The sequence below is a fragment of the Choristoneura fumiferana genome, chromosome 5, assembly GCF_025370935.1.
Source record: "Choristoneura fumiferana chromosome 5, NRCan_CFum_1, whole genome shotgun sequence".
Taxonomy (NCBI): domain Eukaryota; kingdom Metazoa; phylum Arthropoda; class Insecta; order Lepidoptera; family Tortricidae; genus Choristoneura; species Choristoneura fumiferana.
The window spans coordinates 5,880,172-5,895,617 of NC_133476.1; the positions used below are offsets into that span (position 1 = coordinate 5,880,172).

General features: G+C 40.5%; 1 protein-coding gene across 1 annotated transcript in view; it reads right to left on the reverse strand.

The window, feature by feature from the left end:
• The window catches only part of LOC141427975 (uncharacterized), a 98,253-nt gene that overhangs the window by 63,239 nt on the left and 19,568 nt on the right, over positions 1 to 15,446 (reverse strand). The window contains 2 exon segments of the mRNA XM_074087594.1: positions 405 to 569; positions 13,543 to 13,636. Of these exon segments, the coding sequence (XP_073943695.1) occupies positions 405 to 569; positions 13,543 to 13,636 (259 nt within the window).

Consider the following 15,446-nt stretch of genomic DNA (forward strand, 5'->3'; position numbering starts at 1 on the left):
TTTTAGGTTAGGTTTTGTTTTAGGTACCTATATTTCGAACTGATCTAGCATTTATAAAGCCTGATTCAGTGTGCTTTCTTTAGGTAGCGGGACTATCTACAGAAGCTTATACTCTTATACTAGTTACAAAGCAAAACGTATAATATAGCAACCTTACCCCCCGGCTTCATACGCGTAAACCGCGTAATGGATGAAATCGGTAAAGTAATTCTCAAATTATGGCATGATCAAAATAAATAGAGAATCATTTTTGTACATATAGATAGATAGATAAATAGATACTAGACTAAAATGGAGACTATTTTATTTTAGTGGCCAACATCATCCTATATTTTCCGGCTGTGAATGGCAAATAAAAACATTGCCAAAGCTCCACCATCAAGAACCTGTTAACTGTGACTGACCTGGGTCTGCCGCCAGCTGCCGATACACTGCCAGCGCGACGTCATCCTCGCTGACAAAGTCCCAAAGTCCATCACAGGCCACCACTACGAAGTCTTCGTCGCCGTCCAAGTCCACGGTCGCCAACTCCGGCCGCGCAGTCACGTACGGCTTGTACATGGCGTCGCCTACGACCAAAACAAATCTGTTAGCAGAATCGACATTTCATAAACAAAGACAAAAACGTATTTAGCCTTACAATGTTAACTGATTAACTTTTTACGATAGCTACTAGATTTCCTCAAATATCATTAGACTTTTACAACTTATTTAATTTAATAGAAAAAAAATTATAGAGCTAGATTGAGTTGAACCCACTTTCACTCTCAGTACTCTCAAATTCAACATGTATACAAGTGCTTTTTAAGGGTTTAAGTCTTTAAAACATGAGTTTCACCACTCGTTTTTTCATCATGTCATGACGTATGGTACGTCCAGACAATATTAAAAGTGGCTGAGCGGTTTTGGTTTTCAAAATGATCTATGTACTGAGGGCCTAGTCCGCAATTCTAAAATCGAAGTTTGTACTGTACCGTCCCTCTCACTCTCGTATTAAATAGTACAAGTGCAGAGGGGTGGAACGACACGAACTTCGATTTTCATAGTACACTGCTGACACGCGAACGATCGTAAATACATATATCTATAGTCTTGTAGTGTGGTGGATCATTTGGACGGTACCTACCTACTACCTACCTACTGACTGTACGTACATAGCAAGGATTGATTGATATGTAAAAACATAGGGTCTAAACTTGCCATCTGTCTTAACACGACGCAGTCTAAAAATTTGAAACGTGCAATAAATTAGTGGATGTGACGCACTTGGTGTTCTTGAAGTCATCTGGCTTGGATTTACGACAATCCAGGCCAGATTGAATCTACAGTTTTTGCTTATACCTAAACAATCGTGACCTAAAACGCGTCTTTCTTCTATATAGTCTGTGAAAGTTGACCCAGTCGTTCCTTGCAAGTGACAACTTGCCCTTATTTGTCTAAGAGATCAACAAAGAAACTGCAGCTGTCGCACTCTTTCGTAATATGATTAGTTTGAATGAGAGTACGCCCATATTTGCTTGGTGACCTTTCTATTGTAATGAACTCCGTGCGTTGTTATAAAAAGTATTCAACGCTATGATTAAAAAGTTAAACAGCATGACTAAGAGGAAGGCCAAGTGCTAATGTCTGAAATTCCATAGAAATTAAATATTATTATTATGGATCGTGTATGTACAAAACTAGATGGGTTACGTGAACAAACTATTAGGTAAATAGTTGGAAACCAATAAGTCCGCAATTAATACGCATCGTGGAGGACATAGCGAACTAATCTTGCATGAAGCTTCCCGGATAACTTTCAGCGTCTAAGGGGGCTCGAGTAAACGTTTCCGAACTTAATCTCCCGTGGAACGCGAAATCGATGAGTTTTAGTCCTCCGGTCCTCGACATGTGGGGGGAAAAGCCGAACACGTCGCGATGTCGGGAATAATGTCAACACTATTTTTATGTCCCACGTCGCCGTAGATTGCATCAAGCCTTGGAAATGGGAGACATTTTTATATGAAACTTTATATCAACATTTTTTACTATTAAGAAATTAAATAGATTACAATTTTTCAATAACCTAAAAAATATTTTACAAGCCTCTTAATTTAACTTCACCTTATAATTTAGATTCGTATATTCGCGATTCGTATATTCTTATATTCGCGAATACGTCGGATTGCCTTGAAATTTGGTAAGAATACTTACATATAATAATATGTTGAATAGTTGAATAGATAAGTTCAAGTACAGTTAACAAAAAGCACCGACAGCAAAAAATATTAAATAAAAATATTATTTTTTTTAAATTGGAAATAGTAGATTGTACAGCAAGGGCATAAAACGAGCCATTTTACCCGAGACGTTCATATAGCCACCCGTGCCGGTACGGCGAGGGTGGATAGACATTTCGAGGGGAAAATGGATTTGCTTAACTCTGCTTTTCACTTCGATTGCGAGGAAATGAAATAGCAACAGTAGGTAGATGCAATTGTATACTTACTAGGTCCCTTTTATTTTTCATGCATTGCAATTTAAGTATGAATTCTTAGTTTTATTAATTTATTTTGATTGATTTTCAGTTTTATATGAATTAAAAATTATTAAAAAAAATATAACAGAAAGTTTTTTATTTGTTGACACCCGATTGCCCTAGTCTTAGACAAACATTTTACTTAAAAAAAAAAAGTAATTTTATGTCGCCTGGATCCAGCATAAATACAAAGTTAAGAAGCATGAGATGTGAAATAGTAGATTGTACAACAAGAGCATAAAACGAGGCATTTTACCCGAGCTGTTCATATAGCCAGTTCTATTGATTTATTTGATTGATTTTTAGTTTCACATAAAAAAAATATTTTTTGGTTTGTTTTTGGCTTGACTACCTTGGTTTTAGACGAAGATGTTACTTATGCACTAGAGCAGGGGTCGGCAACCTTTTGAGCCGGAAGTCAAAAATTACAATTTACACAGTTTGGGTAACATGCATATTAAAGTTTGGAACTAAAGCCGTGGTGGCCTAGTGGTTTGACCTATCGCCTCTCAAGGAGAGGGTCGTGGGCTCAAACCCCGGCTCGCACCTCTGAGTTTTTCGAAATTCATGTGCGGAATTACATTTGAAGTTTACCACGAGCTTTGCGGTGAAGGAAAACATCTTGAGGAAACCTGCACAAACCTGCGAAGCAATTCAATGGTGCGTGTGAAGTTCTCAATCCGCACTGGGCCCGCGTGGGAACTATGGCCCAAGCCCTCTTGTTCTGAGAGGAGGCCAGTGCCCAGCAGTGGGACATATATAGGCTGAGATGATGATGATGATGATTAAAAAAAAAACAGCCAACAGTTTAGATTTTAGATGGGGGAACGATCGATTTCAATGAAAATTTGCACTTTAAAGTTGAATATTTCGCAAACAGATCACTGAATAGAAAAATTGTCTTAGCAACCCCCAATGGTTTTAAAGACCTATCCAACGATACCCCACAACATAGGGTTAGTCGAGAAAGAAAAATCACCCCACTTTACGTCTGTCTATGGGATGGGAGGTACCTACCCTAAAAAAATTTTTTTTACTTTTTTTTTATTGTACCACTTTGTCGGCGTGACTGAAATGTATGTATATTCATGACAAATCACAGCTTTCTAGTACTAACGGTCTCTGAGCTTACCCGCGGACAGACAGACAGACAGACGGACTGACATGGCGAAACTATAAGGGTAAAAAGATCGTGGTAGTGATGGATTCTCAACAAAACATCGACAAAGTAAACTTCGAATATAACGAAGGGGAAAATACACACGCACGTAAAATATAAATAAGTATTTGTTTAGTCGTACATGTCGTAAAGAACTTGACAGTGTTATTTTAAAAGGTGACTCGCCTTCTACTTTACGTTTTTAAAAGATTTATCGTAACTAACAACACTGAATCACCATACGACACCAAGGCCAAGAGTAAGAAAGTCGAAATGGGAATAAAACTTGTCAAAAGCCTCAACCCAACATTTAAGACTGTTCCCTTGAGCCCTTGAGCAACCGGGAATTATACGTAAAAGCTTTTGCAAAAAAAGCTGAACCCGGTGCAGCTAGTACATTATAAAACTTTATAACCCCCATTTTGTTTATAACATTCTACAAAACAAATGACAGACGCGGCATGTCATGGTTGCCGTGCACATTGCAGTAATTGAATTCAGCCGTGCCCTCCACAAGTGTTAGCACCGACAAGGTACCCCTAGTGCTAGGTGCACGGTGTCCGAGTGATCGATATACTCGTAGTTGCATGGGGGTGATGGGGTCGCGAAGAACCTAGGGGTCGCCACGACTTTACGGCGCCCGGCGCGCGCACCACCAAACCACTTTAACTTTTTTTTTTTCACGACCACACCGTTGGTATTTTAGACTCTAAGTGCATTCCATTGAGTATAAATTTAAAATAAAAAAAAAACTCGAACCTCAATTGAGTTGTAAATTAATGCAGCAGCGCCATTGTTTGGAAAAATCACGCACGTGGGTGGAAATTGTTATTGGAGTGCTTTGATATAATATGAATATGAATAACGATCAATTATTATTAAAGTTAGTTTTTTTGTAATAATTAATGTGACAGTGATTATTTTTTAATAGCATTAGCCTATTAAAATAATATTGATAACAACAATAATTAGTGGATCGAAAAATATGTGGTTTGAAGAATCAATAACAAAAACAACAGTTTCTCAATTAATAAGTTTTAATTATCAATGCTCTGAGATAGTTACTAGAAACTGGCTTCAATCTCATTAACTAATCGGACATTTAGTACCGTCTAATATTGTTTTCGTCAATTAAAAAACAAACATAGGTGTACTATGTACGTATGTAATATTGACGGAATACATACAGTGATGAGCAAAACTAACACTTTGTGTGGGAAGTTCCCTACAAACTGATTCGTTATTTTCGTTGAAGCGTACTTACCATAGCGTCTTTCCCGTTTTTCTTACCCGAATAACTTTTTTCTAACAGGACAGCTCTCACAAGTATTTTTATAGTAATTACAGGCTAATGCAAACGGGATAGTTATTACTGAAGTTATAAATATAGGTATTTAATTCCTTTTACTAATGAGTTAATGGCTGTTTGAGAGTGCTCAACGAGTATTTTTCATGTTTTAATAACCTTACGGCATAAATCTGTGTGATAACAGATTAAAATGATTCACATTTAATTGCATACATCTTTTTTTAATATATAAATAAATATCACGGGACAATTCACACCAATTGACCTAGTCCCAAAGTAAGCTTAGCAAAGCTTGTGTTTTGGGTACTAAGCAACGGATAAATATAATTATATAGATAGATACATACTTAAATACATATTAAACACCCAAGACCCGAGAACAAACATTCGTATTTTTCATACAAATATCTGCCACGACACGGGAATCGAACCCGGGACCTCAAGCTTCGTAGTCAGGTTCTCTAACCACTAGGCCATCTGGTCGTGGTATATATATATATGTATATATTTATATATATATTTAAAACATAGTCGTTTTACACCATTTATAACTCAAGAACGGCTGAACCAATTTTTATGATTTTTGTGTCTTTGGATTCGTCTTCATCAAAAATATGTACGACTCTTATTCCTACATAATCAGGCCACAATACAAGTAATATAGGCAGTAATTCGACTTCATACTAGAGCGCCCGAATCGCACGCATACAGCGAAGCGTCTTACACGGTGAGTGCTGCGCCGCGCCGCCGCCCGCTCTATTCACCCCCGTTTCGATTCCGTAACGTGGCTATAAACGCTCGGTACTAAGTAACTAGGTACATACTATAATATTTTAAATAATAATGGCGACGTCACGAGAACGTGTGTACTGCAGTGTTTACGGGTGCCTAAATTAAACGCTGATAAAACCAACATTGTAACTTTTTCAACTTTCTGCTGATGCTGAAAGGTAAAATTAATACCTATTAGGTACTTTATTATTAGCCTATTAAAATTTATCTAGGTACTTACCTACTCAAAAAAAAGTAAACCATAGTAATGTGGCTATTTATAGAAAATTACATTAAAAAACACAGCAGCAGCAGCAGGCTAGCAACCTGTCACTATTACACCGTTTTTGTCAAACTTAAAACCTAAACTTGCTAAAAGTGGCTCCGATGCGGTAACGTTTCGTGTGCTCTGCATACCCCATTTGGGAATACAGGCGTGATATAGGGTGTCCTAAAAAGGACGCAAGATTTGAAATTGATGAAAAACACATTTTTTTTCGTTATAATATATTTGTATATAAAATCTTGAAATACATAAAATAAGGTTATTTGTGGAATAGTACGTCCTCCTAGGCTTTGCTGGCACATACGCACTCTTTTGTCAAAATTTTCTATGACCATTTTGCATAGATGCGGCTGAATTTCTCCAATGCAGCGTCGAATTTCCTCTTTTAAAGCATTGCCATTTGAACGGCTTGTTTTTGGACGACCAGTGAAATGAACATCATGAATTGAATTTTGCAACCACTCTGCTCACAGTTACATTTAGTTAAATACCTATCCAAACCAAGTATAGTATGTTGGTAGGTAGGTACATGCATACTACATCACTAGAATTAATTACAAGGTTTCATATTAGAGCGCCATGATAATAATATGTAAGACTGAAAACAATTCATCAAGCATCATTTAGGTATGTACATTGCCGCACCAACATGTCATTTTGTCAGCCTGTTTTTTTATGTGTATATATTTCCAAGATAGTTTACTTTTTATTTATCTATATCTTGCTTTGCTTTGAATCACTTCCCGAGCAAAACAGATCATGTTATCAAAACTACTTAACTTAGATATCATCAAAATAAAAGTCAACCACACCCCTCTGTCGCCCCCAAAATTAGCGAAAATACATCTTGAGATCCACATTTACTGCGTCATTGACTGCATAATACGAAACTCAGATCATCCCCTAGTCACTAACAGCCTAATGCTTGCCGCGCGCCTGTAATGACCGCAATTCATTGTGAAAAATGAACGGTGTAACACACAACTAAATAAATAAAGGTCGATTCTATTTTCAACTGTAATTCATATGCAATAAAGGCGGTGGAAAAACGAGTCACTGGAAGCTATACCAGTATACAAGAAGTGACGCAATAACAATAAAACGAACGATTAACCCTGTTCGCACCCACCGCGTCGCCGCCTAACCCTTTTGAACGCCCATTATGAGCTTTTTGTGCAGTATGTTTATGAATGGCTTCTAAAAATTGACAATGATATGCAAATATGATTAATAATCATTGCGAAGAATTAAAAAACAGGCGTTAGTTAAACGGTTCAAAAAAAATTTAATCGAAAAATATCGAGTTTGACAACAATTAAAAATATTTTCTTGTTAAAAAAAATAGTAGAAGTACGTTTTGCTATCTATACTACTTGCATTGTCATCTAACCTACATACGTATACCTACACCGGATTTCAAACCAATCCAATCATAGGATGTGGATCAAAATTAACTTGCAAGATTTTAAGCAAACAAAAATATACAAGGATAAGTTAAATAAAAGCTTGTAAATAGGTAAATTAAATTATCTTTCCGATGAATCTTCAACTACTCATTCGAATCATGCAACTTATAAATACTGTTACGGCGGTGGGTTAGGGGGAAACTTTGATCGTGTTTTTCGACCCATTGGAGGCGTTTTCAGCAGGCTGGAATACTGTTTCAGGCCGTTTCAGAGGACGCTCTATCACATATTAGTTTATCTAAATTTCACCCAAGTTACCGTCGTTTTCAGGCGCCTGAAACCTGTTTTCAGTCCGTTTCAGGTCACCCTCTATCCGATGACGTCATAACCTGAAAACCCGTTTTCAGGCGTTTTCAGGACCCCTTATGGGCCCCTGAAGTACATTTCAGTATATGGCGAAATTTTCAATAGGCGTGAAAGAGATAGCATGATTAGAAAGAGACAGCTATACTGAGAACATTCGAGAAGGTGTGTGACAAGGATAGCCTATATGTGTGAGAGAAACAGACTGATGATCCTGTTTCCGGAATATTCTAGTAACTGTGTAAGAGAGATAGCACATGAAAGAGACAGACACTCTACTCGTTTCCGGAACATTCGAGATGTAAGTATGACGTCCTAGCTGGACTGTTCTCGAACTTTGTGGAACGATTCACCGGGGGTATATAAGCCGGGTGAGGTTGCGGCGGAGGACAGTTTCGAATGCGATACCGAGCGATAAACATCGAAGAGAATCAAAGCGACTTGTAAGTGAGTTTTCGAGTGCGAAATTACTGTGAACTGTTTTTAAGTGTTTTGTAAAGTTAAGTAACAATGTGAAATTATCCTAATCTTATTCATCGGTGTTAAAAGTGCTTTTCGATCACGAACCCACCCCACGAACGTAACATTCGGTGTCAGAAGTGGGATTGAAAATGCCGCTTACTCCGCGAGAAGAAGAGAAGGAGAGGAGGCAGACCCGAAGCCGCGCCGCAGCTGGGTACCCTACAGACACCGCCGCAGCGTCAGATACATCAGTGGCAGTTTCCCCAAAGTCGGAAATAGACGTCAGTGCGATTTGGTCCTCCTGAAAGAACAAGCTAGAAGGCAGGAGGAACAAGCTAGAAGGCAGGAGGAACAAGCTAGAAGGCAGGAGGAACATGCTAGAAAGCAAGAGGAACAAGCTAGAATCCTACAGCAAGAGCTACGGGGTCAGAAGGAAGTTCAGGAAGAACAAGCTAGGATTCTACAGGAGGAACAAAGAACCAGTTCGAACTCCTCCGTGAGGTACACGACGCAACCGCAGAATGGAAAAAGGAGATGGCTGAGGTCCAGGATAAAATTGTGGCAGTTGACATTAAAGTCGAAAATCACGAAAAGCGCCTCAACGGTGTCAACGAAAAGGTAGAAGGCCACGAGAATCGCTCCAGAAGTTGGAGATTAAAGTGGCCAACGGCACCACCAGTTTATCGGTGCACTAGCCACAGGAGGTGAAAAGTTAAAGTTACCACCATTTGATGGTACCTCTTCATGGGCCGCATACAAGCACCAATTCGAGTTGGTTGCGGAAACGAATGGCTGGAGCAAGGATTATGCAAAAACGGCACTAAGTTTGGCGCTACGAGACGAAGCCCTCACTGTCTTGGAAACGTTGGGAAAGAATAAGACATACGACCGTCTCCTTGAATCCATCTATGAATGTCTGCACTAGCATTCCATCCGTAAAAGAGGATGAATCTTGGTATGCTTTTTGGACCAGTTTCTCTATTTCTAGGGCCCACTTTTGTAATGACTCATTACGACCCTGGGTCCTATCCTTCAGTTGAGCTCTGTAGACGTGCTCCAGATGACTATCACCGAAGCGTGCTTCTAAAGCTTCAAGGAGACGGTCGTATGTCTTATTCTTTCCCAACGTTTCCAAGACAGTGAGGGCTTCGTCTCGTAGCGCCAAACTTAGTGCCGTTTTTGCATAATCCTTGCTCCAGCCATTCGTTTCCGCAACCAACTCGAATTGGTGCTTGTATGCGGCCCATGAAGAGGTACCATCAAATGGTGGTAACTTTAACTTTTCACCTCCTGTGGCTGGTGCACCCGATAAACTGGTGGTGCCGTTGGCCACTTTAATCTCCAACTTCTGGAGGCGATTCTCGTGGCCTTCTACCTTTTCGTTGACACCGTTGAGGCGCTTTTCGTGATTTTCGACTTTAATGTCAACTGCCACAATTTTATCCTGGACCTCAGCCATCTCCTTTTTCCATTCTGCGGTTGCGTCGTGTACCTCACGGAGGAGTTCGAACTGGTTCTTTTGTTCCTCCTGTAGAATCCTAGCTTGTTCTTCCTGAGCTTCCTTCTGACCCCGTAGCTCTTGCTGCAGGATTCTAGCTTGTTCCTCCTGCTTTCTAGCATGTTCCTCCTGCCTTCTAGCTTGTTCCTCCTGCCTTCTAGCTTGTTCCTCCTGCCTTCTAGCTTGTTCTTTCAGGAGGACCAGAATCGCACTGACGTCTATTTCCGACTTTGGGGAAACTGCCACCGCTGTATCTGACGCTGCGGCGGTGTCTGTAGGGTCCCCAGCTGCGGCGCGGCTTCGGGTCTGCATCCTCTCCTTCTCTTCTTCTCGCGGAGTAAGCGGCATTTTCAATCCCACTTCTGACACCAAATGTTACGTTCGTGGGGTGGGTTCGTGATCGAAAAGCACTTTTAACACCGATGAATAAGAGTAGGATTTATTTTCACACTGTTACTTAACTTTACAAAACACTTAAAAACAGTTCACAGTAATTTCGCACTCGAAAACTCACTTACAAGTCGCTTTGATTCTCTTCGATGTTTATCGCTCGGTATCGCATTCGAAACTGTCCTCCGCGGCAACCTCACCCGGCTTATATACCCCCGGTGAATCGGCCCACAAAGTTCGAGAACAGTCCAGCTAGGACGTCATACCTACATCTCGAATGTTCCGGAAACGAGTAGAGTGTCTGTCTCTTTCATGTGCTATCTCTCTTACACAGTTACTAGAATATTCCGGAAACAGGATCATCAGTCTGTTTCTCTCACACATATAGGCTATCCTTGTCACACACCTTCTCGAATGTTCTCAGTATAGCTGTCTCTTTCTAATCATGCTATCTCATTCACTCCTATTGAAAATTTCGCCATATACTGAAATGTACTTCAGGGGCCCATAAGGGGTCCTGAAAACGCCTGAAAACGGGTTTTCAGATTATGACGTCATCGGATAGAGGGTGGCCTGAAACGGACTGAAAACAGGTTTCAGGCGCCTGAAAACGACGGCAACTTGGGTGAAATTTTGATAAACTAATATGTGATAGAGCGTCCTCTGAAACGGCCTGAAACATTATTCCAGCCTGCTGAAAACGCCTCCAATGGGTCGAAAAACACGATTAAAGTTTCCCCCTAACCCACCGCCGTAACAATACTTGTGGGAATTTTAGTAGTTTTCTTGGTATAACTGCAATTAGTAATTATCACTACTTTTATAGTATGAGACTTTACGATCTCATGTATGATTTAATTGTGCTTGTACTGCTCACTGCTTCCTCTTGCCTTTAAAAAAGTACGCCTACAGCTAGGCACGTAATTTATATTCATAACTTTTATAAGATAGGTATGTTAAGTATTGATATCGAGTGTTAGTACCTACCTAATAAAATTCTGTCTTCTTTCGTATATGATTGGATTGTATTAGCAAATTATACTGAAATCATAGACGTTTTAGGAAAATTGCAAAATAAACCGAAACAACTCAATTCAAATAGCTCATGTAAAAGATACTTAAAAATATTTTCAATTTGAATTGGAAAAATGTGAATTTAAACGAGCATTCATTCAATAAACTAAAAACAATTACTTTGCTCACCCGCGACATAGATCAATAGATCATTAGATAATTCATTCAATCAACGACAAAAATATTCTACGATGCGAATGGCACCCAAATATTGATATGAGTATTGGTAATGGGGGTTGTAAAGTACAAGCCCCATTTTAATTAAATATTACGAACGAAACTGCCCTTTGGCCCCATATTTGTTCAGTGCAGGAACCTTGAAGCTTCGCTTCCACCAGAGATGTGCGAATGTTGCGAGGAATGTGTTTTTCATGAACCAAATATGATCCTTTTTGATCGAGTTACCTAAAAAGCGAGATGCCAATAAAGGCGTTTTGCCTATACATGAAATTTGCCTAAAAAGCTGTTTGCCCTAAACGAGAGATGGGCGTAAAGCAGTATGCCTGAAGTGTGAAGTTGACTAAGAAGCAGATTGCCTACAGAGCAAAATGCCTACAAAGCAATATGCCTAAGTATTTAAATGCCTACAAAGCAATATGCCTAAGTGGTTAAATGCTTACAAAGCAAATAACACCAAAGCGCCCTGCCCCCGTCCTCCCGTCGCGCTATTTGGGATTAAACCAAAAACCAGTTGTATTTCAGGCAATCAACTTCGCAGTCATTTCAAATTTCAGACATTCTGCTTCACGATCTCTCGTTTACGGCAAACAGCTTTCTCAGTCATATTGTATTTCTTGTAATCTGCTTCTTATGCAACTTCACACTTCAGGCATACTGCTCGTTTTGGGCAAACAGCTTTTTAGGCAAATTTCATATTTAGGCGTAATGCATTCATTGGCATCTCGCTTTTTAGGTAACTCGATTAAAAAGGATATAAACGCTTCATTTACCTATCCTCGCTCCCCTCAGCATGCTCAGCGGCAGCACATCCTCGCACATATCTGGTGGGAACGCAGCCTGATGCTGCCAATGACGCCGCAACCAAACAAATTCCCTACAAACATATATTACTTGCGATTTCACCTTTAAAAAACAGACATAATTTCTGAAGGCGGATAAGCTACTCAACTTTGCCAGTACCTTTACAACTTGCATAGCAAGAAACAAAAAGAAAACATCTTATCTTACAACCTTAAATAGTAGGTTGATAACCAAGGGTGGAAAGCGACCCATTTCACCCGAGATATTTCTGACGCTCGAACGAAGTGAGAGCGCCAATAGTTCGAGGGGCAATAGGTAATTTCACCCGAGTTAGACACTACTTTTCATGATTGGTTTTTTGGAGTCTTTTTGTATTTTTTATTTCAACTCCAAATTTGTTACTTTCACGGGATACCCATAATAATTTGATTGCTTAGTAGCGAGATCTCTTGTCTGGGTGAGCGGTTGGTTCCGAAAGAGTGTGACGTCTCTCGATGAGAGCGGAACATAGATGTCGCTAGTGCTGCTGCATAAGTAGCGTAGTAGAAATAAGCAACCTGAGATATGTATGCATAGGAAAAATTCGTGTCTAGATTCCTGTCCAGCGGTGGTGTAGGGGTTATAGCACGCAGCACGGATTGCTGAGGACCTGGGTTCGATTCCCAGCGCTGGTCTCTTTTTCTGGTTTTTCTGTGCATCCATGTCTCAGTTTGTATTTTCGACTCTACTTTTCATTTCGACTGCAAGGAAAGTAAAATACTAAAAAAAAAAAAGAATAATAATAAATTGAATTTACTTATATCCGGTTGGCCACTCGCCACGGCCGATTATAAAAAAAAAAACAAGTTGGTCACGACCAAGGAGCTTATATACAAAACTGGAGTTTGAACGCCGAACGAAGAAGTTTGACCTTTATTACTTATTTATATATTCCAACTCTTTCTTACACATTTCACGAATGACTTCCATCTACGCAATTTTCCACCCGGCTAATCTACCCATGAAAATTAAACTTTCCGAACAGGAGAGATGAAATTAATGTGTTTTTTGTGTCCAGACGTCAAATTATATTCACATCAACGGCGCTTTAATTATTTCAAAATTTTGTGAACGCCCAGTGCAGGCAGTGTCACATTCAAGCAAATATGCGAATATCAAGCACGCTTGAAAGAATTGTTCCTCGACTTAATAAGTTTAATATGTTAATCGTTAAGTTACATGGCAAATCACGTAAATTCTATACTCTAGCGCACTATTATCTATTGAGTGAGGGAAATAAAAGATATAATGGGTCCCCTGTCATTGAACTTAATGTCGGCACTTACCAATAGCTCTCGAAACTGCAAGCTGACCGTTGACCCGCCATGTGCCCCAGTACATGACCGTTCCGCCGCCAGCTATTATACGATCCTTTTCGTCCTGTGATCAAAGGAGCATTATCAATCGATGTTTGAAAACAATGATAGCAAACCAATTCATTGGTTGGTTGTTTAACCGGAGGTTTAGTACAATTCGAGTAGAAAGAAAATGCAAATAAAGCCATAATAGTTCATTGTGTCTGTAGGGAGTAAATAAAGAATCACGACCGAGACTACGTCAGAGGCCCAAAGTCTGGCACCGAGGTCTTTCACTAATTCCAATTCTGAAATAAAATCTTTAATTTTTAACTAAAAATTATAAATTCCTTTTTGAAGACAAATAAGTTTAATTGCAATAATTTTTTTATATATTTAAAATAAATTTAAAGCCAAATAATTTTAAGTCGAGTTGAAGTGAGTAACCTCTTTGCTTGAAATTGAACCTATTCTAACTACGTGGTGTGGAGCCACAAATAAAAAAAAACATTATAGCCCTTGAGCTGTAATGCAAGAGAAAAGGCCCGAGGGTTTTATTTAGGGATTGCAACTAAGTTAACCTGATTGTTGTGGCAGTGATAAAGCGCAAATGATGAAAATTGTTTTGAAATCCTTATTTGAAAACAATTTTCAACAATTATTTATTGACGATATGTTGTAACAATGATAAACTATTTTGCAAATAAAACATGAAATTTGCACAATTTTTCTTCAAGCAACATAAATGAAGACCAAGATGAAATTTTTGCAAATTCAAACGGGGATAGTTAGTTAGCTGGAATTTCAACTAAACAACTGGAAACAAACAAACAAATGTTTCACGTGAGCAAAGACACCTAACCGTTAGACGCTCTGTAGAACCCAATATTTTGGTGAGCAGAGCCAGCGAGGCGCCGGCGCAGCGGCACGTACAGTCAGCAGCAGAAGTGGATAAGCGGTTACGGTGCTCAAAATGATCTTCCCACCCTCTTTTACCTTGGCAGTAGAATCGTGCGTAGATTTTGAGCACCGTAACCGCTCATCCACCTCTGCTATAGGTAGTGCCACGAGAGTTGAAGTGAATGATTAGACACAACAGCTACATGAAGAACCAATCAATCAATCAAATCATTTACTGTCAGAAAGTGAGTGATTACATAAATGGTAACATTTACATTAAAGTTCGTCACAATCATTCAATGGCGCACAATATTCGGCAGATACGCTAATACGCGATATTAATAATAACGCGATAATAATAATAACTGACTGCACAAAAGGAGAACGAATGAAATGAATGAGCGAATGTCAAAATCCCGCTGTGACTAGATGACATGTTGTGCTGTGTGCGGAGCTCAACTGTGGTGGCACTAACTGTTCGGTTCGTGTCCCTGTCACGTACCTGCCGGCTGGGCTTGTGCGGGCGCACGAGCTGCATGAGCCGCATGCGCTTGGCGAGCAGCGCCAGCGAGTCCCCCGCCCACGCGGCGTGCAGCTGCCGCAGGCGCGCTGTTCGTGTCCCTGTCACGTACCTGCCGGCTGGGCTTGTGCGGGCGCACGAGCTGCATGAGCCGCATGCGCTTGGCGAGCAGCGCCAGCGAGTCCCCCGCCCACGCGGCGTGCAGCTGCCGCAGGCGCGCTGTTCGTGTCCCTGTCACGTACCTGCCGGCTGGGCTTGTGCGGGCGCACGAGCTGCATGAGCCGCATGCGCTTGGCGAGCAGCGCCAGCGAGTCCCCCGCCCACGCGGCGTGCAGCTGCCGCAGGCGCGCTGTTCGTGTCCCTGTCACGTACCTGCCGGCTGGGCTTGTGCGGGCGCACGAGCTGCATGAGCCGCATGCGCTTGGCGAGCAGCGCCAGCGAGTCCCCGCCCACGCGGCGTGCAGCTGCCGCAGGC